Below are 26,848 nucleotides of genomic sequence, written 5' to 3' on the forward strand. Positions count from 1 at the left end.
TGGTGATTAAGTGTGAGGCCCCATTGGTGCGTGTTGCGCTACGTTTAGTCGGTCCAAAGGAACTGTCATAAAAATATATACCTATGTATATGGGTACACTACATAATTCCGAATTACTTTTTTACGAATATGAAAATAACGATTTTTAAAATTTCGAATTTCATAGTTCCGAATAATTCACAATCCCGAATTTTAAGTTTCCGAATAACGAAAATCACGAATAGTTTATAAACGAAATTTCAAACAACACATTTATTAAAATGACGAAAGTCAATTTTCCGAATATTATTATTTCGATGTTTCAAAAGTACGATTTTTTATTATATCGAATTGTTAAAATTACGAATCCCGAAGTTTTAATATTCCGAAAATACAAATTCCCGAATGTTTCTTAGTTAACAAGAAATGGTTATATGAATAATGCAGCATAATGCGTATAAAAACAATATTTTTTAAGCTATATTATGTGAAATGTTTTTCGATATCTATGTGCACCTAACACGCTCCTCTTCGCTTTGCTCGTCGCCGCACCTATCTTTAGGTTTAGGTCCTAAGGTTTTTAAGTTTAAACACCATAAAAATCCTAGCAATTGTTTTGCCCTAAATTTGAAACGCTCCGCTCCGCTTCGCTGCGCTCCGCTTTGTTTTTCGATATCTATGTGCACCTAACACGCTCCTCCTCGCTTTGCTCGTCGTCGCACCTATCTTTAGGTTTAGGTCCTAAGGTTTTTAAGTTTAAACACCATAAAAATCCTAGCAATTGTTTTGCTCTATATTTGAAACGCTCCGCTCCGCTTCGCTGCGCTCCGCTTTGTTTTTCGATATCTATGTGCACCTAACACGCTCCTCCTCGCTTTGCTCGTCGTCGCACCTATCTTTTGGTTTTGGTTCTAAAGTTTTAAAGACGTTTATGTTTTTTGTGAAAATCACGAATTATCATATTTCCGATCGGGATTTGACTTTTTCGTGATTATAATAAATCGGTATTTTATTTTTCGTATATTAAAGTAATCGTATTTTTTAACATTCGTATATTTACCTAACAATCGTAATAACAATATTCGTGATTATAATATTCGAAATTATAATTTTCGTGATTATTATAATTCGGTATTTTAAAAAATCGGTATTGCAATATTTCGTAAATTACATATTCGGGGTTATCAAATTCGGAAAAAAGTTTTTCGGAATATTTGGGTGTTCCCTATGTATATGGCAGCGACGACGCAACGCACCAGTGGGACCTCGCCCTAATTTGAGACCTAACGCATTTAGGTAATCTTCAAGGGAGCTCAAGATTTAAGAGAGGTTTAAATGTATGGCAGACTATATTTAATCACTTAATACTTTCATACACATTGCTTACCATGTTATATACCTACCTGATTATGTGCGAATCTTGGAGGGATAGTATTTTATACTTACTGTATAATAAAAATGTACCATTTAACAGAAAAAGCGTTGCATATTCTAAACCAGAAATAATTGTACAATTATAGCAGAAATCTTAACAAAATCAATAAGATAATAATATTATTAATAACTTACGCAAATTAGTTTTAAAATATTTTTTGACATTTTAAGAATATAATAAAAGTTTCTAGCCAACTTTACAGAGACTGTGTACATCTAACTAAAGATTATAATTGTTTATTTTTAAACATCGTATATCAGTGTACTTTATTCCAATGTGTATCTTGTAATGTAAGCTATAAAAATATCCATATTGCAACACAGCACAGTTAGAAACAAGTGCACAATTTAAAACTAGAATCCCTTATAATTACGTATGTCATTTAGTAATCCTATCAGCCAAAGAAGTCATAAAATAATCGATCATTAAACGCATAATTATTTTGTGATATTTTTAAATGCACATATTGTACAAATTATGTTATCGAGTAGTGTTATAGTTAATGTGTCCTTCTGAAGTACATTTCGCTAGACCAAAGCAATATTAAATTAAGGGGCGACATGGCCAGTTTGGTGACAAAATATGACAGAGGCTGGACCACTGTTTGTCACCTAAGAGAAAAAAAACGCCCCGGAGGCTTAGACGGTTAAATGAAACCTGTGAGTTTATTTTTCTGACTGTACAGTAAAGGGCAGAAAGACCTGACCCCTCTCAGAAACATTGTTACTATGAGAGGGGGGTCAGGTTTCTCTGCACTTGACCGTACATGAAAAGACGCATTTTTCTTGTCAACTGTAAATATGTCTCTTCGAAAACCCATACGTAGTGAATGTTTTTGTAGCTATCGCAGAAACACCGCATAGTATTGTGCACCATATTATGTCGTTGTATAAGGTCTACTTTTCGCCAAACGCAAAGGTAATTGATTTTTGTATCTATCTTAATTTTTTATCATTAAAATAATATGTAGGTAACATGCCATTTTTGACCAAAGCATTCTATCTAATCTAGACTTTTAATATTTCAAAACGATAATTTAAAATGTACTGAGTCTCAATATTGTCTTCTATGTGATTTATTCAATGGAACCTTCGCTGCCATATTATAAAAGTATATTAAAATATTTGTAAATTTAAATTTTACTGTCTTAATATTGTTTCAACGTATCACTATGTCGTGATGGAAATTGTATGCAAGTTAAAGTAAAACGTAGTAGCCATTTCTAATTATGATAATTATTACACTTTGCGCGGTATAGGGTAGGGCAGGTGACTTCTGTCAGATAGGATCATAATAACATCTATAGTGCGACAAACTTATCTGTTCCGGTGAGAGCGAACTAAATTGATCCATATCTCATTACTTACTAATGAATTATATATTGATATAGATTATATGGATTTATTTAAACCGCAAGGGTAAATTACCATTACGGGAAAACTTAACATCTTAAAGAATGAAGAAATATTAGATTTCATTTACGTGAGCTCTCACCGGAACAGATAAGTTTGTGGCACTGTAATAAAGCTAAACCACTAGTGTGTCACTGACAGATGTCACCCGCACTATCCTACAGCGCGAAGAGTATAGGTACCAACTTCGTTGTTCTCTAACAAATTAATACCTATCTGTTAATTTTAAGGGCGAGGCCTCATTGGTCGGTTATGTCGTCGCTACCATATATTTTTATCGCCATTCGTTTAAGACGACGACGCGACGCAAGGCAGCGCAACGCACCAATGGGCCTCACCTTTAAAACAGTGAAAAGGCTACCAATGTAATTATTTTATCCTGTCAATGGAATCTTATTTTCTTTCCTTTTCAGAATATTTTACGCAGACCTATTGTGTAACTTTTATTTAATTATTAGTATTAATTTGTGTTTTAGATAAAATAAACAGGCTGGTCCTGTATTCTTGATATTCTAGTAACGTTAAGAATATAACTTATCATGATTAACGAGTTAGGAAGTCTTAGCGTTCAATTCAATCTATGTTACAGCAAATTATGTAAAATAATTGGTAAGATGAAGATGTAATCATTTGAATTGTTAAAATTATTTATGTATTCTGGAAAGTTACGTACCTTGTCCTAATTAAAATTATGAAAATATTTTTGGTTTTCATTTCTTATCTAATCTGCGAATGTGTGTTTTCTCTATGGAAAGGTTTATGTATCCCCTTTTGCATGGGGAGTGCAAGTTTTTACACCGTTCGATAAGCAGCGGGCATGGAAGTAATAAGTAGTATAAGTACTTACGTACAACTAAGGGTCAATTCAGACGTACCACAACCACACCACAACCACAACCACACCACAACCACGCGGTGTGGTCGGGCGTATATTTTGTATTGACAATGAATAATCCAATTCACACGTGCCACATTTTGCCGTTGTTATCGACCACCTGTGTAATACGACCACATCGCAACCACATCGCAACCACAACGCAACCACATCGCAACGGCAACGCCGCCACGCGGCGGCGGCACCGCGGCCACCTCCTCTCCCTATTAAATGCACACGACGACGTGGTTACCACATTGCAATGACAGCGACAACGCAACCACATCGACATTTTGTCGCTGCCACAACGCAACTGCAAAAAGCCGCTGTCACACAATTCACACGTAACCACAGCTTGACCACATTTTGTCGCTGCGACGTGGTGTGGTTGTGGTACGTGTGAATTGACGCTAAGTACTTATTACTTCCATGGCGGCGGGTAAATGTAAATTTGTATGGCGCGGCCGAGTCGCCACCTAGCGGTACACGCGGTGTACTAGCTCCGTGACATACATTTTTGTAAGATGCAAGATGGCGTATATTAAGAAAAGGAAAAAACAAAAAAGGCAAGCGAGGGGCACTTACTACAAAAAAATATATTGTTTCGTAATACACACAATATTTATTACACTTAAATAAATTCATAATTTATACTTACAGTTAAATACTATACTTATGTAGGTCATATTCATTACCTAGTTTGAACTTCATCATTTTAGGCCACCTTGAGTACAAATACAAAATATTAATAATAACAACTTAAATGTTAAGGCAAGTCATTGAAGGCTATTAAATAATACATGTAACTATTTTTAATTCGTGGAAATTATTCTTATACAAAATAATAAGGTTAGGCCATAAACATATGTAAAAATATTACATATACGTAAGCAAGATAGTATGAGTCATACATGATAACAAATCATTGCTTTTTAAACTGAATTCACAAATAATAAACAAGTCAGACCCATCTTCTTATGTAAATTTTCGGATAGATGTGTGATTAGCACAGGCTGGTAGTAATTATTAATTTAATGTTTTCATAAAATATCCACAGGAAGCCATACACAATAATTTTACTCTTTATCAATTAAATAGTACCTAATTTTAATAAAAACTAAACTATCACAATCAGTAACAACAAGTATTTCCCAGTACAATAACAACCTATGTTATTTTATACCTTTACAAATATTTTAGTCCTGTAGGTACATAATTTTGACCTACCTAATTTAGATTTGTGAGAAATTTCCATATTTTCACTAGTTTATTTTTGGCACAAACATTGCACGTGACGATTTATTAACAAAACGCAGAGTCGTTTAAGTTTTCGGATACTGACATTGACTTTTCGCCCGATGTGATAGCACGAATATTTTTTTGATTTAAGGTACTTACATCCTTGCAATCATAAAAATACATTAATGTTTCCTGTATCGATACTAATTTTAAAATATTCCCGCTACATATTTGTATAAGCTGCTGGCATGGACCATAAGTTCAATGTGTTTTGTCTTCTGGTTAAGTTAAGTAATATTTAAACCATAGTTTTATTACTTCTGTGCCTAAAGCAATGTCTTCGTTCCGCACATCGGTAATGGCAATTTGTGCTGCCTAATTATAACAAAGATATACTTAACTCTACATTGGAGCTATACTATATTCCTAGTTACAACGAGAGTAACTTATAAAATATCCGGAATGAAATTTTACGGAAAATGCAACTTGGAATGAAACTTTCACAAACTATTTTCAAAATTGGAAAACTTGCACTGCAGAGAAAAACGGAAGAGATCATAGAATAATATCATGTCAACGTGACACAGCAAAGACACACAAGTCGAAAGAAAATTTTGCGCGTCCCAACGAAAAAATCCTCTGAAAACCAGAATCGAATTGGAGCTTTTCCTCTACTGTAAGTGATCACTCTCTACTATCGCCAAGTCGTCGTCCTCGCCTGAAGTGTTGGTCTTCCTGTCGTACTGAGCCAGGTTGCCATCCGACGAGCCATTACTGGACGCGTCTCGAGACCGGGGACTAGTGCTTGACTTCCTTACGTACAACACATTCGAGTCCAATTTGCCATGCTCGTGTAAACTGTAACTACCATCCGAAATCCTATTCAGCTTGTGTATCTGCTCTCTCAGCTCGCAAACCTGGCTGTATAGCTTCTTGTTCTCTCTCAGTATAGCAATGTTCTCTGTCTCTAGCAGCTCCCGTTTGCTCCACTGAATGTTGTTCTCTGATTTCAGCTTTTCCACCTCCATTTTGTACTCTGCAATTTTTTCTTCCAGCACTTGTTTGGCTGCTACTTCGTCCTGTAGTTCATTCTGCAGCCGCTCCACTTCACTGTGACTAGAATCTGTGGAACCGAGTGTTCTATCGTTGTGCATGTCCATTTTAGCATTGTGTAGTTCGGCAGTCAATGTTTCCACTTTAGCTAACAGGAATGCTTTCTGGTCCTTTTCGCTTTGCAGGCTTTTGCACGTCTCATCTAGTTTCAAGCGCATCTCACTTAATTTATTAGCGAGTACACTGTCAACATTTGAGAACTTATGTGAGTCTAGGGAGGCTCTCTGTCGCGAGGGGGCATCTCCAGGTGACACGTATCCTACATTTTTCCTCCTCAACTCCACTCCTTCATCAGGAGTGAGGTCAGCATTTACTATTCTATTCTCGCCTATACTAAGTAGTTTTTCATTGTCCCTTTTAACATCTAACACTTGATGCTCTAGTTCGCTCTTCTCAGCTCTAATGGAGTTTATTTCTTTTGTTAGTGCGTCTAGTTTGTTTTTGAACTGCTTGGCCTCCTCCCGTGCTTTATTGCGCTCGGTACGTACCTTGCTCCATTTTTCCCTCCAGTTGGCGGTGCAGTCGGACCACCACCGCATAGTTTTCTCCATCTGTGTGGCTCGGGCTCGAGCTTCATCAAGTTCTCGCTGGTACAGGGCCTCCTTGGCCTCCCAGTCGGAGCTGGTGTACCGCAGTGGAGCCCCATCATGCTCCCGGTGTCTCCGGTGGCTACCTCCGTGGGAGCTTTGAGCCATTTCTCATTAGTAGTCTGAAAAGGAGATAATTTTATGTCACTGTCAATTATGACTATAATAAATGTTCAGGAAGGTAGCTGAAGTTATTAGTAGTTAGCATTCAGTTAAGAATTGGTCGCATAATCTCATAGTAAGTAGCTGGATCTTCTGACAACTGTACTATTGATACTGAAGTCTTGAAGAAGTCATTTACTTTTAATGATGCTTTGCTGTCATCAGCATCATTAAATGCTGGATAAATCTCTCCTATTTAGGTATATTGTATTCATTATAACACAGCACCATATCTGCATGATAACTTCCATATCTAGTTAAAGCTGGTATTAATAATAAACTGACAGCTCCTTGAAACAGTTTCCTAAACTTAACAAAGGGTAAGCTTTGTAACAAAAGCACAAATCTGTCATTCAACTCATCATCACAACCCATCACATCCCTACTGCTGGCGCACGGGTCTTTCCAATGTAGGAAGGGTTCTAGGCCTAGTCCAATCAACTCATGAATGATTTTCCAGCAGTATGGCGTCCTGCCCGCCTGCGCCCCCGCAGTTCTGCCCCCCACAGTGCCCGCCGACGCCGCCGCCGCCTCCGCCACCCGCCCGGCCCAAGCCTAACATGAGGGGGCTACACTGGAGCCAAACTAAGGGCAAGGTCTTCCAAGCTATGGCAATAGCAGTTGCTGGGGGCATCTTATTCTACTTCTTTGTGGGAGTCCCGAGGAAAACTGCCTACAGGGAGTACTATCGGTGAGTGTAAAGGATTCTGATGTTTTGTTTTGTAAAGCTTTATGAAAATAATAATAATAGTATGGTTAGGACTTAGTGCGGCCTTAAAACGGGTGTAAAATGATGTTATAATTGAACTTAATACCTCGTTTACATTCAGCCGAAGTGAGCAGGGAAGTGGGCAGGGAAGGCGGCAGGGAAGTGGGCAGGGCAGTGTGTAAACGCGATACTTCTCATGCCGCTGCCATTGCCACTCGCGCTGCCCGGCGCTCCCCTAAATGGCGGTTTTTTGTGCGGAAGTCAAAGGACCGGCAGCGTGAGCGGCAGTGCGTGTTTACATTCAGCTCCGACGCTCAGTACTCGCCGAGCGCCTGGAGGAGGTTCACTTGTACTTAAGTTGATTGTCTAATAAATTTCGGGGTTTTAACATTTTTTATCAAGAGCTAATTTCTTACGTACTATGGGTACATTCGAGTAACGCATGTGTCTTGTGTTTCTACTACGGATACTGATCGTTTAGGTAATTGCAACGACTGAACCGATTTTAATGCATCAGATAATGTTGTGTCGCTCCTTAGTGGTCGATTCATTTTTCTGCCTATACATTTTTTCTCCCTATATAAAATGAGACCGCGGCCGATGTAATTATTTCGACGTCTGTCATTGCCGACACTTGAATGCGAAGTGAGTGGTAGGGCAGTATGTAAACACGCACTCCTCTCGATCATGCTGCAGCAATATTTAGGGAATTATTGCCGGCAGCGCGAGGGGCAGCGGCAGGGGCTGAATGTAAATGGGGTATAAAAGGAATTGGCACTATGGTGAGATGGATATAATTATAAATACCTAGCAACAATATTTGCAAGCGAAACATGAATGGATTTCAGTGAAGTGATGATTGTTTAGTTGTGTAGTTGAAACACTCCATCTGTTCATACTTGCCAACTACGTTTCTTCTAAAATTTGAGGTCGCGAGCTCTAGGTCGGTGACATGAGATTCTTATAAAACTTTTAAATAATAGAAAATGTAGCGATAAATGTATGAATTTGTCTAAAATAGGTACCATCCAAAACCTTCGTAAAATTAAAGTGTCAAAATTTGAAAATTAAATTGGAGGTTCAGTTCTGAAATTTTAAAGGGAACGAAGAAATGATTGATTGTAGCTGAAATTGGTGATAATCACTGTAGTACCAATTTTGTTGGCAAATTCTGGCTGATTTGTTATTAGATAATTCAGTAGCATTTCATTTGAGGATCTTAATTATTCTTGGCCTTGTGTATTATTATTACCTATGCGGTTTTTAACCAGTTATTCCAAACTGTGTGGTTTCTAAACGTATCCTTCACTTTACAAGTTCACAGACTACTTACTAACACTACAGCCACAGATAAACTTGGCTCAACCTCCATCTTAAGCCGCGTACAGACCGGCCCAACGAAGGCCAACGAACGGATTTCGTTGGCCTTCGTTGCTGCAATCTGCCCTGTATTATGTATGATAAAATCCATCGTTGAGATAACCGTTGGCGTTCGTTCGGCGTTCGTTGGCCCGGTGTGTACGCAGCTTTACACCAAAATCCAACAATCTAAAATAGCTTTATACCTATTTACAATATTCATTATAATTTATACATTACTTTCAAAAATAGACAAAAAATATAGTTCATGATTAATTATACTAGGCTCAAATTCAAATCTTTATTACATTCCATAATTAGTGTTACTTACATAAGGTGTTAAAATAATAAACAAGCGATCATTATGGACCCGGGAGGTCACAGCAATTTCCTATTAGGAGAAGGAAGGAGGAGGACTTAGCTCTCAGATGACTAGGCTACTTTAGGTACCTATTTATACTCTTTGTAGTGTTTTTATACAACCTCTTTTAAGTTGAGTTCGAAATTCCACCGGATATCCGGCCATATAGTTGGAATCGAATGTCCGATATCAAATCAAATCGAATATTCGGTATCTAGACAAACTGCTATCCGTTTCATTTCATATCTCGTATATATGTAGACTACCTCCTAAGAGTAGTTACTATCGATAACATTTTATAATATCAAGTGAGACCCGCTTCTACTATCGCCACCATAACGCTATCTATAATTTAGTTAGTAAACTTCCCACTATCCTAGCAGAAGCTGACTCCAGTCTCATGGAGAAAGCAAACCTATGTAGGTACTCATTATGGGACCTAACTCTGCATTGCTCGAAGTAATTCATCATCATAAGCTACTCGTGGTAGTAGCTCTTTCTGGCGTGAGCTTGGGTGGCTTAATAGCTAGTCACCCCATAGGTATTTCACGCATAATGGCCCACCTTGGAGGCTAAATGCGGAAAATCAGCTCGCCATGATAGATAGATTGAAGCTACTAGTAACAATGGCCCACTGCTACATAGGCTGCCACGGAGCTGATATCTACGTTTTTTATGAGCTGAAATACTTACATCGATGTTTGTTAACAGTAAAACTGATATGGAAGAACTTGCGGACACCATGGCAAGAAAAGGATTATTTCAAGCTGTCCCATCCAGTGAATAAATACTTACTATGAAGAATGTGTTTCTTTTAAAGCCCGGTTTCGCGTTAAGTACTCGGTTAGATCATGACCACGGATTAGTTCATCAATTATACGTCATCTTCATAATTCTTCACAGATGTGTCAAAAGTCAACTAATCCCTGGTTATGATCTAACCGATTATCGCGAAACCGGGCCTTAGGGATTTTGTAAGGAAATATCATTACTTACCTACTAACCTATGATAGATCTTAGTATAGGCAATGGTTGTAGTTGTGGACTTATGGTAAGTACCTGTAGGGTGTTAAGTTTTACGTCTTTTTGATATGTTATCAGAAACAACTCAATTCTCCATTCCATAAATACCTACAAATAAAGAATAGATTAAAATCGTTAAGTGATGTACGGTGGCCTGCGCCTAAAAGTATACAGGCGGAGTTTTTAAAATAGCGATCCCTGATGATGAAGGGGCAAGCTACATCTGTTATAAATCCGGGGACGTGTTGTGTGTGATGTGTGTAGCAGTGGTGTTTATGTGGATGTGCTTGAGCAGCATGTGAGCTTGAGATAGCTTTTTAAAAAATTCCGCCTGTATACTTATAAGCGCAGGCCACCGTACTTTTTAAAAACCTGATAAGTATCTCAATCTTACAAAGGAACCTGTGGAAATTTATAAAACATATAATTAAAACAGCTGATATTTTTTATTCATTTATTAATAAACTAACTTTACAAATTTAATAATAGCAGAACAATAATATTCCTTATTTCTTTTCATTCATAATAATATGATAATAATCCACCATGACTCGTCGTAGTTTATATGATTTAAAAATAATGTTCAAACGACAGAGAAAGCAACTTACAGAAAAAAATAATGCACTTAAAAAATGGGTAGACGAATCTTTATAATAATTGCCAGCAACAAAAAATGTACAGGCGCCTTGTCTATGTCGCTTCGTAGCGATGCGATAACCCCTCAACACATACTATTCAAAATATTACAATAACATAAAGTTAATTTTATTGTATCAATTCTTTTCATTTACTATTCTGCAATCTATATACACGTTATATAATGTTTACATACCAAAACTATAGCTATTTGAAGTGTGGTGTTACCCCTAACCTATATGTATAGTGTTAAAACTATTTGTATTTCTCTTCTCTTATGTATATAAATGTATAATATAGATATTTTTATCAGCATAAATTACTATCAATAAGTGAAAAAAAACAAAACAAATGTCTAAAGGATAACTATACACCCAATATACAGCTTATTCAGACAGTTCCCTCTATTAAAATTATATTTTACAAGCTTGCAACATTCATACTTTTTAAATTACAGTATAAGGCTTTTGCATTCCTACAGGAGTCGCTCCTCAATGTTCTATCTCCGGCGCCACTATTTACACCCAAACCACCCGAAAACTATTGAAAAACGTTCAAAAACAATTCTTAACATGTAACATATTATATTAATTTTCTCGTCTATACATAAACATTTACAATTGTACACCGGTCTGTACCGATATGATTTTGAGAAAAAAAACATGTTTTTCTATACAGCGTGCTTCCGCCTTCCGCTTCTTTTCCTTCGCGCCCTTAACACTATTAGGGTGAGGCCCCATTGGTGCGTTGCGTCGCGCCGTCCCAAAGAACCGGCAAGTTTTTATGACAGCTCATTTGAGTCGACGCGGCTCAACGCACCAATGGGGCTCCACGCTTACACATAGAAATAATGCAATACACATTACACACAGCTATACACGCGGCACACTAAAGGGCACATAGTTCAGGCGATGTATGTATTATACTACTATCATACTACATACACACTAGTACTTTTTGTATTGTAGCGCTATCACTGTTGATCTAACAAGTAACATCAAAGTTTTTTTTTAAAGTAGGGATACTAGGATAGGACAGTATAACAAATGGGGACAAATTTAAAAGTTATAGTAAGAAATACTGTATTGTTGAGGCAAAAGGAAGTTTAAAAAGCCATGTCAAAATAACTATAAAAAAGTCACATCCTTGTATTATTGCTTAGAGTATTCCTCAGTAGGAACAACAAGATCAGAATTTAAAAATAATTTAATCGCTCAGAAAACCAAGTCCATAATTCTTTAATGTCACGAATTTAGCTTTAAAAATAATTTGAAGGGTCCATCTAATTTAATGCATTTTAAATAACGCAAGGTGAATCAAATATTTGCAAATATTTATAAAATCTGCATTGGTGTCTATGTGTCTAATGTCTATAAAAAAAAGTATATCTTTCTATATACAGTGCAAATGAGTCTAATATAAAACGAATGATATCATGTCTACAAAAAATAACGTCACTGGTGTAATATAAAGATTTTTGGTTAAATCCATGATTCGAAATAAATAATAAATAGGTCAAAAACAATTAAGTAAGGTAAGTTATGTAGGGAACTCAAATTGGGGCATCGGTAAACGAAAGTGTTATAATCTGGAAGCCCTAACAGACAACTGTTGAAAATTATCAGTCACAATAAGATCTGACCAACGTAAATTAGACTATAAAATAGTTATAAAAAGTACAACAATAACTTAAGTGGTTCCTTATGTTTAAAATTAAGGTTTTATGTTTCTAAGGAAAATATAAATCTAAGATTTATGGCAACAATATAGGATGTCGTTGGAATTCAAGTTTAAATTGATTAATTAATTCATGATTTATGTGTTTAAATGTTTAACTTACGCTGGTCAAAAATAGAATCCTTATGAACGTACATTTCAATCGTTCAAATTACAATTATTGGTCGTGAATTCCTAAATATTAAATCGCTAACGCAACGCAGCCACGCAATGGTTTGGCGAGCTGCGAAAATACCTCCATAAATTAATTTGATTACAGTGATTCCAAATTATAGCAATAAACCGGGTAGAATTCTTAAAATTATAATTATGTTTTCAAGTTTTTAAACACAAAATGGTGTCACCTTCCCGCCAAACCATCAAATCAAACCTACAGACGGACGCGGCGTCAAATATCGCAACATTATTCATTACGTGCAAAACCGTACGAAAATATCTTAAAAAAATCTTATATGCACATTTATTTCATTTACTCTTTTATTACAATATCGGTTTAATCTATTCAACAATGTGGCGACGCAAACGTTCAGCTGTACAGCGATACAATCTTTCAATTTATTAATTTACTTAGCTAAGGCTATCACACTTTGACTTGAAAACTTCGCAACGGGTCGCCGCCGGTGTGTCTTAACTGCACTACTCCATAATTACGTGAAACAAAACTTACACTTAAAGAAACCGAGTGCGTTTACAGAGAATGGTAACATTTGTTCCCTAATTAAAAACGAAGGCTTCACAGAGCCCTTACACGCGCACACTTACACACGCACTCCAGAGTCAAGATCTCTGCACTGAAAAACATATTGCACTGTTGATTTTACAAACGTTGAGATTCATAAAATGTGTGGCGTGAGCGGTGCGTGTAGGTGTAGCGGCGAGGGCGGGCGCAGCGCCCGGCGCCGGCGTCACTTGCCGTCGCGGGACGCGCGCCGCCGCCGCACCAGCCCCGGCGTCGGGATCGCGCCTTCGCCCACTGCGGGTAACATATGAAGTTGGTTAGAGAATGGTAAAGGCATGGTGTACATAGAGTAAAGGTATGTAAGGTTATAGCTAATAGGATGTCACAGAAAGGTTTAACAGTATGACCAACAATAAATATCGTTTACTGCTACTTCTCCTACACGGAAAAATCCAAAGCCTTCGAAGACCCAGTCGTAAAACGACATCCAGAATCTAAGCGACTGTTCACTATGGATACCGCATCCTTCCGAGATAAAGAAGCTAAATAATTGACATCTCCGATAGAAGACGTACCCAAAGAATAAATGTAACGGGGAAATCCCTAACATCTGTATGATTAATCACCATTATTAATGTAGCTCTCTCGGCTACAGTATCTCATCATCATTATCGGGCTTCGGTTGGTCGTCATCTAATAGCATTTTACTGCTAGGCTATTAGCATCCTAGGTCTTTTGGCACATTGTAGTACAAGAGAAGAGGTCAAAGTGCTCTTGTATGGAATCAGTTTAGCTTAAATTATTTAACTATTATTTATTTATTTACACAATATGATCCACCAATAATGGCCTAGGTACTTGACATAGGCACCGCCCATGGTTCGAGGTAACATTCTGTCATAAAAGCCGAAATCTTCTATGTTAGAAGACGATTACTAGTCATAAGTAAGTAGATGTAGCCATGTACTCACCAGCACTCCTAGTTTTCCGCCTGACGGGCGTGTTGTTGGGCGGCAGCGGGGCGGGCGCGGGCGCGGGGGCGGGCGGCGGGCCGTGCCGCACGGAGCGCCTCGTGCCGACGCCCTCCGCGCCCTTCGCGCCCGCCTTCACCGCCACCTTCATGGTCTTGCCCCCCTTGCCCCGCACTTTGCATATCAGCGGCTCGTCACTGTCACTGTCACTGTCCTTTTTCACTTTACCGTCCGGCCCGACCGTCGGCTTAGCGCCTTCCACTTTGCGAGGCTTTTTCTTCGGTCGTCCTGGGGATACTCCTTCCTCGCAACTCAGGGTTGATGCGCAGGAGCTTTCGCTTTCCCTCCGCTTTCGTTTAACTGGTGGTTTGGCGGGCGGCGCGTTGGCTATCGTGCGCGGGCTGGTCTTGTCGACCGACCCGCTCCTGAGACAGTTACGGGGCTGTAGGGGCGAGTCGGAGCGGTTGTCCAGTTTGTTGAGTCCGGGGCTCAGGCGGGGCGTCTTGGGTCCGTCGGCGGGGCTGTTCATCTTGCTGCTGCTGCGCGTGCGCACGCTGCTGCGCGCCACGCGCTCCAGCGCCGACGGCGACGGCGACTCCGGCCGCTTGGCGTAGTCCGGCGTCGGGATCTCTATGAGCAGCTGTTCGAGTAAACTTTTATCGGGAAAGTCCGCTTTCAGCGGCAACCGCTCGATTTTCGGCTCCACTTTCTCCTTCTCCTGTGGTTCTAGTTTCGTGTCTCCGTTTTCCGCTATCGACGCCTTCTCCTCCTTGAGTTCTAGCGCGTCGTTCACCTTCTCCTGGTTGGAGTAGGTGTACAGCGGGGGGGTGCCTCTACTCGGCAGGTCGAAGTCCTCGACCTTTTCCTTCTTGGTGTCGGCGGGGTCGTGTGCGGGGTCGGGCGGGGGGGCCGCGGCGCCCGTGAGGTCGAGCGGCTGCTCCTTGTCGCGCAGGATGGGCGTGGGCTCGCGCGGCGGGTCTTTGGCATCGGGGGGGTCGCCGTTGTGGTCGGCGTGCATCTTGGCGAGCTCGGCCTCGATGTCGGCCATGTGGTCCAGGCGCGGGTCGGGCTCGTAGCGCGGCGCCACGCCGATGATGCGCTGCACGGAGGTGGGCGACGTGGACGGCAGCTCGAGCCGCTCCTTGCGCTGCGGGCCCGGCGGCGACTGGCTCGCCTGGTTGGGCGACTTCTCGGACAACGCGTCCATGGACTCGATGCCCGAGTCCTCGCCCTGCGCCTGCGAGTTGGGCGACCGGTTGGCGAACTTGTCGGCGTCGGGGCGCGCGCGCTCCGCCATGAGCTTACAGTACGACTTGTCTTTGGGCCGCTCCCGCCGGCGCGGGGAGCCGCCGGGCGCGCGCGGCCCGGGGGGGGACTCCGCCCCCAGAGTGCCTACGTTGGTGGATCCGGGAGGATCTGCAATGGAAGACAACGGTTAGGCCTCTTAGGGGTGGGGGTGGGGGAAGAGAAAAGAAAGTGGCGATGTGTTAGATATCAGTTTTTTATAATGATAAAAAAATGCATTTCGTCAAGTCAGTTCACAATCAGTTCTAAAGTTAGATTGGTTCTATAATTAGGCTATTTTATTTACATAATATAATATTTTCAATTCCTTATTCATAAATTTAAGTCCATTCTTCGAATTCCAATGTTACATACATCATACAAACAACAACAAACATGTAAAACAACAGTGCCAAATAAAATTGCTCTATAAAATTTTCCTAACAGAATATGTACAATTTGCCAATGATCCTTTACCTCGTGATTGTTAAAAAGACTGAACAACGATCTCACCTGGACAGGATCCGTGGCTGACCTTCCGCTTCTTCTCTGAGGCGATCAGTCCATTGGGTGAGGTTATAGCACTATCCGCGAGTGTCCTTTTCAACTTATTATCACCGTCACTATGTTTAACATCCTCCGTACCGTCCGCACTGTCCAATACTGTCCGTTGGTTACACTTGAGCATGATATCGTCTATAGCACCCGATTTTTGCACACTGTTACCCTCGTCTGTAACTTCACTGGACTTTAAACTATCACATATCCTATCCTTGTCCCCGGGCTTGGGGGTGGTTGGTAACTTCTTCTTGTTCTCGTGGTTGTTTGGCTCTCTGTAGCCCTCGTTCTGAGCGTACTTGCCTTCTTTTTCTAACAGGTCGTTCCTCCACTCCGTGTCCCGTTCCGTCTTGTCCGTGGACTTGCCCGTCTCGCTCAGTTTGGACTTCTTCTTGATCTTGATGCCGTCAAGGCTCTGCATCTTGTTGAGTAGCTTGTAGTCCAGCGCGGCCTTGGTCACGATGTGAGCGTTCTTCGAGATGGACTTCATTCTGTAGACGACATTATTATCACCGGGTATCTCCGTCTTGTTTTCACCCTCAGTATAATGGTTGTTGAGTTTGATGCTCTTGACATGCAGATAGTCGTCAGTCTTCGCGTTCTCAGTGCTGTCGCTCGACTTGGTCGCTAGCGACTCATCTGAATCCCTCCTATGCGACTTCTCATCGGACTCCGACGACTTCCTAATCTTGATCTTCTTCGAGTGCACATCGCTAGAGTTTGGGAACTTTTTCTTTTCCTTCTTGGAGTTCTTGATGACGGCCGAGTTCCTGCCTCGCAGGGAGATGTGTAGCGGCGGCACCCGCAACTCTCCTTCCGTCTTGTCGTTCTTCTGCTGCTGGTTCACGAAGCTCACGTCCGCTTTATACACCGGCTGTACAACGGGCTCGTTCTTGTCCAGCTTTAACCTGAGTTTTATCGACTCCTTCTCTCCGGGCGGAGACTTGGGCGCCTCCGGGGGCGTCGCCGGCTTGTTCGCAGCCGGTCGACTTAAGGCAACTTTGGTAGTCTTGGGGTCGCGGACGATCTTGTCCTTCAGTATCGCGGGCTTCTCTTTGCTGCCCGCGCGCGGCTTGCCTCCTTTCTGCGCTATTAGCTTGTCCTCCTTCTTGGCTAGCCTTTTTAGTTTCTCCTCTTCCGCCTTTTTGCTGTCTTCCGTTTCCTTGACCGGCTCCGTGCCGGTCTCAGCCAGCCTGTTGTCAGGGAGCTTGCACTGCGCGACGGTGACCTCCTCCTTCCTCTCCTGCTCCTTGGGCGGCGGCGCGTCGTCGTCCCGCATGAGGGTCTTGATCAGGTACTGCTTGCTCTGCTCCTCGATCTCCTGCTGTGTGGCTTGCGAGCCGACGGTGGCGGTGCAGGGCGCGGGGCGCGCGGGGAGGCGCAGCGGCGGCGGCATGGACCCGCCGGGCGAGCTCGCGGCGGGCGGCGACTTGAAGGCGGGGTAGGAGGGGCTGGCGGGGGGCGGGGGCGGCCGCACGAGCGGCGGCGGCGGCGGCGGCATGAACACCTCGCTCGGTTTCGCCTCGCTCTTCGACCCCGAAGGCACATTGTCTGTCTGCACGCTGGTGCTGGGCGCGGGCTCGGAACTGTACGGTCCGTTCACCGTCGCGTTAGTAAACGGCCCCGTTATCTCTTGTAATAACGAATCCGGCGTCGCCGAATTGCTATTATCTTGATTCTGATCGTACAGCAAATCCAGCTTCGCATTCGAATCTAGATCCGAAATCGCCGAGAGGGCCGTATCATCTAAATTTAGGTCTGCATCTAGGGTCGGCAACAGCTGATCTAGATCGCAGTTGTCGGGTAAGTCCGCCAGCGCTAGTCCGATGTCCCGGTAGGGCTCGTTCCAGTCAGGGGCGTGGCTGCGACTCGCCGCCATCTGTCTCGCGTTGTACTGCTGCTGGTATCGCTGGAACTCCTGCACGCTGGACTGGGTCTTCTGGTCCATGGAGTTGGCTGGCGGTGGTAGTAAGGCGCTGAGGTCTTCTGGTGTGACTCGAGGTTGCGAGACCGAGGCCACGGGGGGACGTTGCCGCACTTGCCCCGCCTAGAATGTGGAGATTGGTTTGTTAGTGGCGCTGGTTTCGTATGTGTATTTCAGTGAGAGGCATTGTAAAAGATGGAGAATTTGCTATCAATATCACATGACTTACTCTGGAGATTACTGTTTGGTTACTTAAACAGTACCAGTGGACTGACTGTCCATATAAAGATGACTGGTGGGGTAAATTGTAGAAACCACACCTCTGAACCGATGAGACATGTGGCCATAGGAATGAGTGTTGTGGCCAGTAGTGGTCATTAATTACGGGCTCATGATCACAACTTATTTCTTATAGCTTTATCAGAAGGTATTCGTACAGACTGGACGAAAAGTTAGTTTAAAAAAAATAACCATATGTGTGAAATAAAGAAAAAGAAATTAAAGAAAGAGTATTCTAGTCCAACTAACCGGCTGCATCCTATAGGGCGGCGGCGGCGGCGCGAACCCCTCCGGATAGGCGGGGCGGCGCGGGGCGGGGGCGCGGTACGCGGCGCGCGGGGGGGGCGGGCGGCGCGCGGGGGGAGGCCGCGGGGCGCGCGCGCGGGGGGCGCGGTACTCGAATGTGCGCTGGATCTCGGCCTGAAAGGGGGGGGTGGGTTGTAGAGTGGGGGTTGTGTAAGTTTGTGGAGGTTGTGAACCTCAGCAATACGGTCAACTCAAGGTTTTCTTAGGTTATTTGTAGCAGGTTGGCCAATAACAACATAGATCGAGACAGTTTTATAGAACCTGGACAGTGGACAACCGACATTGGTATACAGGATTTTTATCAGTGAACCTTCTCGTCAGGCCATTGTAGTCTTCATACTCAGCCACTTATGAAAAAGCTGTTTTATTTAGCAGAAGTTCAAGTACAAAATTCCAATCTCGGTAGCACTGTCTAAACGTCTTAGTACTTACACAGTTTATCGCAAGTCAAATACATGTAAATATCCATTTATATACATTTCGGAATTTAATAAAGATTTCTTTCAGTTAAATTACTAGCTAGTCTACTTAGCGCAGCGATATAAAGACCTCACCGCAGCGAATATCGCTATTAACACTCGCAGTGGTAACAACCATTCTTCGATTTGGACCTTTTAATGGTCCTTCGAGCCGGACCTATAAAAATACATCCTCTTATTTAATTCTCACCTGTCCAACTCCATCATCCATGCCCTCCCGTCTAACAGGCGGCTTGGGCCGCGGCGGTGCGGGCGCATCATTCTGCAGTAGGTTCACTAACAGAGGCGACGACTGCGCCACGTTGGACGACTACTATGTGGAGCTAGTCTCTATGTGGAGCTAGTCTCTATGTCTTGTATACTTCGGTGTCTTAGCGCAGCGCTATAAAAACCCCAAGCTCTGCAGATGTCGCAATTAAGGACTTGCAGTGTCGATTTCCGGAATTCTGTCGTATTTAAGATACTCACCTGCCGTATCAGCATCTTTATCGAGGTAGATTATCATCACTGTATCACGATTCCAGTTTTTTTATTGGACCTTTTATTGGTCCTTCGAGCCGGACCTATTCAGCGCTATAAAAATAAATACTCTTATTTTATTCTCACCTGTCCAACTCCATCATCCATGCCCTCCCGTCTAACCGGCGGCTTGGGCCGCGGCGGCGCGGGCGCATCATTCTGCAGCAGGTTCACTAACAGAGGCGACGACTGCGCCACGTTGGGCGGCGGCGCGCGGTACGGGGGCGGCGGGAAGGGGGGCGAGGGGAACGCTTCCGGCGCTGTAGGGCGGACGCCTAGCGTGTTCTCCTGGAAAGAGGTGTAGTGTTAGACTAGTTGTGATATACACTCACAAGCAATGAAAAAGCTGCATCTGTCATTGCCGATCCATAGACACTGGAACTTTTTCATTGCTCGTGAGTGTATTGATGATGTTATGTGTCGTATGTGTTTTTTTCCGATTTTGTTTTATTGGTGACAAATTGCCTTGTCGGGTTAGAAAAAATATATTTCTACAGCACATGCTGAGTATGTGCGTTTTTGACGCTCTAGAAAGCTTTAATGTTACTCTTGCGTTTTTTTGTAAATCAAATGATGATTTTTAAAATAAAAAATAAAATAAAAAAAAACAGTATTTGGAACCAGACTTACCTTCCGATGTATAACCCGGGCCTGCGTCATGCTCCCAAACGGATACTCGCAGCGGTCCGCCGCCGGCGTCGGTATCGTCTGCGGGATCTTGCCATCCATCGGACACACAGTATTCGGGCTCTTGAACTGGGTATCTCTGGACGTGGACGCCGGGGTCTCAGCTGGGGTGGATGTGGATGCAGATGCGGTGGCGTCCCCTTCTAGTAGGCGTCCAATGCCGCCCAGCCCGGCTATGAGCTCCGCTGGTGGGCGGGCGGCCGACGTTGTCGCGTCTGGAAGAAGGATTGGGTTGGGTTATGTTTGTTGGTTTCTGTGTGGGTTTACGATAATTGTAGAGAGGGTTGAATAGACCCTTTTCGAATTACTGTTGTCTGTTTGGTTTAGCCCATATAGCAATATGTAACAGTCTGGAGGTTTAAACGGGCTAGATATTTTTAGTATTTTGTGTTCCTCCATAACAAAAGAGATAAGCATCTACCACAAGCGCAAATAATGTGTTCTAAAGATCAGAGATAGATTTGTTGAGGAATACTGGGGCTACAAACAATACTTATACCTATTGTATTATTGAAGTAACTATACGACAATGACGGCGGTTACATAAGTTCCTACTTATGAACTGCTCCCTATCCAAAGTTTGACGCATCACTCACCATCAGTAGGTAGAATTATTAGCCAGTTCCAGCGCCATTATTTACCCTGTTGTAACCTACTGATGGCCGCGTCTCCATCTAGTTGCACAGAACAGGATTCCCAGAGCTAGGGCTCACTACGCTCAATGCCCAGGCAGATTCATCTTAAAACGACTGCTCCCAATCCTATAACAGAAGCGTCACTCACCATCAGTAGTATTAATCGTCAGCTCCGCGCCATGCTGTAGCCGCAGGCTCACGGCCGCGTCCCCATCCAACTGCACCGACAGGATCCCCAGGGCTCGGAGCTGAGGCGCGCCGGCCGCGGCGAGCGCGCGCAGCCGGGCCGCCGCCGCGCGCGGCACCGATAGGGTTACGCGCACTGAGTTCCACGGTTCCACCTGCGGGGGGTTAATGGGTCAGTTGGGAGTTGGTTGGGAGGATGATGTGGTTGCATTTACATATTGGGTCAACTTTTTGAAAAACATGATAGAATCGAAAAATAATTAATAAAAGAATGGTGTAAATGTTTAAATATTTGAGTTGCCTAATCTTGGCCAAAAATGATGTTTGAAATTAAGCCTGAACTGATTAAAAACATTCAAAAATATTGGACAATGAGGAAGACACTTGAAATTTTTACTTAATTTATTTTAAATACATAAAAATACTGTGTCTGTACACTGTACAGCTGAAGAAGACACAGACCAAATCTAGAGGCAGAAACTTTTACAAAGTTTACTTTAGTTGCTATTACTTTGTGTTGTTTTGTATGGTCAGAATAAAGTTATCTGCGGAAAAATGATGCTGTCGCGCGAATTACACAGTGACAGTAACAATTTTGCTCCTCAGATATAATTTTTTTAACTGTCTACTGAAAAATCAACCCTCAATCATCTTCTGTTCCCCTCCTACCTTGTTAACTTTGAGCGTGTGCGGGCTCGGCTCGGCCAGCAACGCCCGCAGGTCCTTGAGGAGGCGGCGCAGGCGCGCGGGGAACCTCGGGTCGTGCAGGTCGCCCTCGCACGTCACCACGACGCGCGCGCCCGCCGCCGCCTCCGCGCCCGCGCCGTCGCTGTCCGCTGCCATGCTGATGGGGAAATCAAGGGTTAGAGGTGTATGTCACATGTCTTGACTGAATGACTTGAATTGCTATAGGGGTCTGCTGCCATGCTGTCGGGGAGGTGAGGGTTACAATTTTATGTCACATGTGATAAAGACCGGCCAAACGAACGCCAACGAACGGGTTTTGTTGACCTTCGTTGCTGCAATCTGCCCCTGTATTATGTATGATAAATATCCATCGTTGGGCGTTCATTGGGCCCGTCTGTACGCAGCTTTAACTGAATTACTTGAATGTCATAAGGGTCTGCTGCCATGCTGCCGGGGAGATGAGCGGTTAGAGGTGTATGCCAAGACATGAAATAATCATCATCATCACGTTCCTACTGCTGGGGCACGGGTCTCCTTGCAATGAAGGAAGGGTTTTAGGCCTAGTCCACCACGCTGGCCTAGTGTGGGTTGGTTTAATTTAATTATTTATTGCACAAATATATAAATAAATGTACAAATTGTGGACTTAATGCTAAAAGTATTTCCTACCAGTCAACCCACAGGAAGTAGGTACCTACAGGAGAAACTATGTTAAAGGGGTTGAAGGAATGTTCATAAGGGTTAAGAGTTGCATGCCAATACATGGAAGGTTCATGAGGAATAGAATTGTATGACAAGACAAGAAGTTAGATTTTCATAAGGGTTAAGTGCTGTATGGAAGACATAAAGCTGCCTATTTGTATTGGTTTATTTTAAGTTTTTGTTCTTGGTGCAAATAAAGTGTATTGTATTATGTTATTTTTGCACTAAAGGTCTTCGCACATTATAACAACTCCACGCCAACGCAGCAGCAACTCTACTCACACTCCTTTAGTTTTTCTAGACATTTAGTGTACGATGCGTAGGCCACTCGTCGTACACTACTTTATAATCATTTTTTGAAATTAAACCTTGAACATATGACACAGGGCTTAAATAGCATAGCATGTCTAGCATAGGAGTCGCTGGTGAGTTGTTATAATGTGCGAAGACCTTTAGGCACTGGGGAAAGGAAGGATTTACGACTCAGTAATCCTGTCTCCAGAGTAAGAGACCACATGAAGTGCCAATTTCTCCATAGTCGGTTAGAGCATAACCAGGGAGTAGTGGTTGACTTTAGACACATCTGTCATGAATTTTATATGGAGATGACGTATAATTAATAAATCAATCCCTGTCGGTTAGATAACCAACTATGGAGAAATTGGCACTAAGAGTTGTTAAGATATTGAGGATTTTTCTGTTCATTGAGTTACATTATGCAGCATATAAGATATAAAGGGGGTATATTATTTATTTATTTATCATATAAAACATAGACTAAAGAGAGTACTGGTTTAGAACTGGTTACAGACCAGAATTTCATACAATTCAGTAGTCTAAAGCTGGGTTAATAGAGATTTTAATTCATTAATTCAAACTCAACTCATTAAGCTAAGATAGCCAAGGGTGGTCATCTTTAGCAACTACAAACTAAATCAAACTTATATTTTTGTATTATATCAATTAGAAATGATGTTATTGAGACATTAATTTGTAGAATTATACATAATAATATGAACTATGTCTTCACCTATAACTCTATTGATAATCAACTATGTAATGGATAATAGTTAACACATTTTAATGAATTAAATTAGTTGCAACACTTGCAGCTAAGCAATTTTCTTATCAAGAAGAGATGCATTTCATAAATAATTCGTAAACCTTCATGATTGCAACTAAATGACTATTATATGAAACATCCAAGTTAAAATATATTTTTGTTGTTTACAAGAAATTATTATGCTGACTAGGGTGACTTGTGCATTCAATGTTTAAAAAATGCTTTCCATTAGAAAGTCATCAGTATTTTAAGTTTTATGTGATGATTGTTGTTGTTTTCTTTGAGGAAAGTTTTATATTTCGTGGCTTTTAAAATATCCACACTTTTTTAATGAAATTAACAAAAAAAACATAAATTAACAAAACGTCATTCCATTGCTAATAAAAAATTATTGAATTAAATTATATACTTTTCACCAATGATATCAAAAGGAATGATATGCCGATATGAAGGTTTTGTCAAAAGAAAATGACACCCGCACACTGCTTCTAATTCATACAAATTATGACAGGTTTATGAAATTTTTGTGTCATTTTCTAGAGCAGTTGGGCCTGTCCTTACACTAGTAATATAATTATAAGTCAATGCTTTTCACTATGTATAATTAGCTACCATCCCTATATTTTATGAACATAAATAATTATTTTTAGCTTATGTAATAAATTACCTAAACCTAAGTATTTTCACAGATTTAAAATGATTTTGACATTATTTTGTCATATTTGTAAGTAAATATAAATATCCAAAACAAAATAAAGCATAAATATTTGGCTGTATATTATTATGTATTCTGTTACCTACCTACCAAGTAAAATGATAACAGTTGTTTTGACTTGATTAAAAATTATGATTACAAAAAAATATATGCCATGGTTTATTGTAATTATTAAATTGGGTCTAGGACAGAATTCAATTGTTGTTTAACTGAATTCGAAAAAAGGAGCATATTCTCAATTAGTGGTATTTTAGCAATAAAAAAAGTATTATCAAGCTAAAAAGGCTGTTTTAAGAATTTCAGTTATTGTATACACAGCAACTTTAAATAAATTGAATACTATCAAGGTCAAACTTGTATTTGGAGATTATTTATCCCATTATTGTTATGAAAATACAGTTCAGTAAAAATTGGTAGGAATATTATTTGGTTGATGAGATCAAGAAACCAAATGGTGTAGTGGTATTAATTAATCAAATTTTATTTATCAATTGGCAGTTAATTTATTATATTTAATAGTAACTTTACTCATTACGTGCCTAGAGGATGTAATACAGGTCTCAAATCACATCGCACAGGACACGGTCTGGCACTAAATTTACTGATGTTTTTAAAAAGAATCTTTATTAACACCAGCATCTAATCATGCACCCATTTTTTTAAAATGTATGTTTGTGCATTACTTGCAGGTTACAATATTGCTGAATAGATAATTTTAGATATTCATCTAACTTAGTGATTAGCCATAAAATACAATGTCACGAGATTTCATAAATTTAAATGTGACATAAAATACTAGAAGATGACATGCAAAGAGAAATGCATTTATGATCAAGGAAAGCATCTATTTAATTAGGAGTAACAACATGTTTTACAACATAACAGCGTGTTATAATGTGTGTTTCATAGCAAAGTGACTTTAAAGTAGGTGTGATAAATATTTTATTACTGCATTTACTACATGTATCATAAAAATCACCAAGGATAATGTTTAGAAATGATCTAGACACAAAAGCCAACAATATCAAGTTCAAAAGTGCATTTATATATTGAAAATGAATAAATGCATATTGCAATGTTAATGTGGATCACCCAGTCCCACTCAGCACAATCACGTAGCTATGCAAATTGTGAAAAAAACAAAGTGCTCATCAGCAAAAGTGACATCTTAAAAACAAACCAGCATGTCTCTTTTCAAACAACATGTTACACAACACACGAACGCGAGTGGCGATGTGAGGACTCCTGTAAGCGGGGGATGGAAATGTTTTTCAGCGCGGGAGCCCGCGGACGGCCCGGCGGCCGCGGCCGACCACCACTGTGTCCATTTTGGAATCGCAACATCGGACTTCGCACGCGTAATATGTAAATAAAGCAACAAATTGACCACTTACCTCTCATACAATGTCACATTCCGTTCAATTCCTCCGTAGATCTATTCTCCCCTGTCCAAAATCATCGCGGAATATCAAACGCGACATCAATCCGGCTCGGTTGCAAGGGAATATAGGTCCTATGTCCGATGACCACTACTCCAAAAACATATGATACAACACCCCCGTGCCACTATTGAGGCCAACGTACAACTGTTCACAGTATTTTTTTCGCTTTTCACACGTAATCACACAACTAGACGATCGCGAATCTCTTCATCGAACGAATCCACGGATTTATGTTCCAGTGACGCAAAGCTCATATATCGTGAAAAGCAGCAGCCATTTTGAAATGTTCGGGGTGTTCAGTCACGGCATGGAACATTGGTGAATTACTGCTCTTCTCTGGGCTCGCCACTTGTAATACGTAGCGCAAAAGTTGGTTAACTCTATACTGCATCCGTTTTCACACAAAATGTCACAGAAGTTCACTCCATTTTCTTATTGAAACTGTCCAAAACAACCTAAGCGACGTCTGATAATTCCAGCTTACCCCATTTGCATGACACACATAAAATACTGAAAAAACACTCAAAACACTTAAAATTGTACATAAAACGTGTCCTGCCGAATTACGAGAAGTTAAAGCATCGTCTCAATATTACTGATCAGTAGAAAAATCGCTAAAAAGATTAGTATATAATTTACAAATAGATAATTCGGTACGAACAATAACAACGGCCGCCATTTGCAATTTTCAAGTTGACATGCGCATTGACTTCGACCGTAGACAAAACTTGCATGGTGTGACTTGGCACCGCGGTAACTTGTACAACAAATAAAATTCGATAAATATACAGAAACATTATATTATGGTATAGGAAACCCAATATTTATGAATAAAAATTATAAATGATTATTTTTAAACTATTTAGGTTTTGTACATTATTATTTTAACAAGAATAAAGTAACGCTGATTCAAAGTTACATAAACTTGTTTTCATGCTCTACTGAAAGTTGTTTTCTATTGGTAGATAAGTTAATTTCAATGTTTTGTAATAATTTATCGAACTTTGATTGGTTGCCGCTGAAACGATAGGACACGAATCACTTCCTGTTTATGGGGGCCAAAACTAAAAGTTTGAAAACTTTTTTATATTTCAAATACTCAGCTT

At 41.2% G+C, this 26,848-nt stretch overlaps 2 protein-coding genes and 1 non-coding gene across 3 annotated transcripts; 1 reads left to right on the top strand and 2 right to left on the bottom strand.

Moving 5' to 3' along the window:
• Positions 1-4,299: 4,299 nt before the first annotated feature.
• Positions 4,300-8,555, bottom strand: LOC119691746 (coiled-coil domain-containing protein 102A). Its single transcript, XM_038109882.2, has 2 exons — positions 8,414-8,555; positions 4,300-6,761 (listed from the first exon to the last, which is right to left on the bottom strand). The coding sequence occupies exon 2, from the start codon at positions 6,745-6,747 to the stop codon at positions 5,611-5,613; it is 1,137 nt and encodes a 378-aa protein (XP_037965810.1). The 5' UTR covers positions 6,748-6,761; positions 8,414-8,555; the 3' UTR covers positions 4,300-5,610.
• A 552-nt stretch (positions 8,556-9,107) lies between these two features.
• Positions 9,108-10,031, top strand: LOC119691747. Its single transcript, XR_007267452.1, has 2 exons — positions 9,108-9,315; positions 9,942-10,031. It is a non-coding gene; the product is annotated as an uncharacterized LOC119691747 (transcript).
• Positions 10,032-10,693: 662 nt separating this feature from the next.
• LOC105391148 (protein piccolo) lies at positions 10,694-26,457 on the bottom strand. The gene is made up of 10 exons (XM_048628068.1): positions 25,695-26,457; positions 21,803-21,977; positions 21,096-21,288; positions 20,256-20,527; positions 19,713-19,913; positions 19,297-19,416; positions 18,571-18,741; positions 16,074-18,165; positions 14,277-15,692; positions 10,694-13,599 (listed from the first exon to the last, which is right to left on the bottom strand). The coding sequence occupies exons 2-10, from the start codon at positions 21,974-21,976 to the stop codon at positions 13,532-13,534; spliced, it is 4,707 nt and encodes a 1,568-aa protein (XP_048484025.1). The 5' UTR covers position 21,977; positions 25,695-26,457; the 3' UTR covers positions 10,694-13,531.
• Between the last annotated feature and the right edge of the window lie 391 nt (positions 26,458-26,848).

The sequence above is a fragment of the Plutella xylostella genome, chromosome 20, assembly GCF_932276165.1.
Source record: "Plutella xylostella chromosome 20, ilPluXylo3.1, whole genome shotgun sequence".
Taxonomy (NCBI): domain Eukaryota; kingdom Metazoa; phylum Arthropoda; class Insecta; order Lepidoptera; family Plutellidae; genus Plutella; species Plutella xylostella.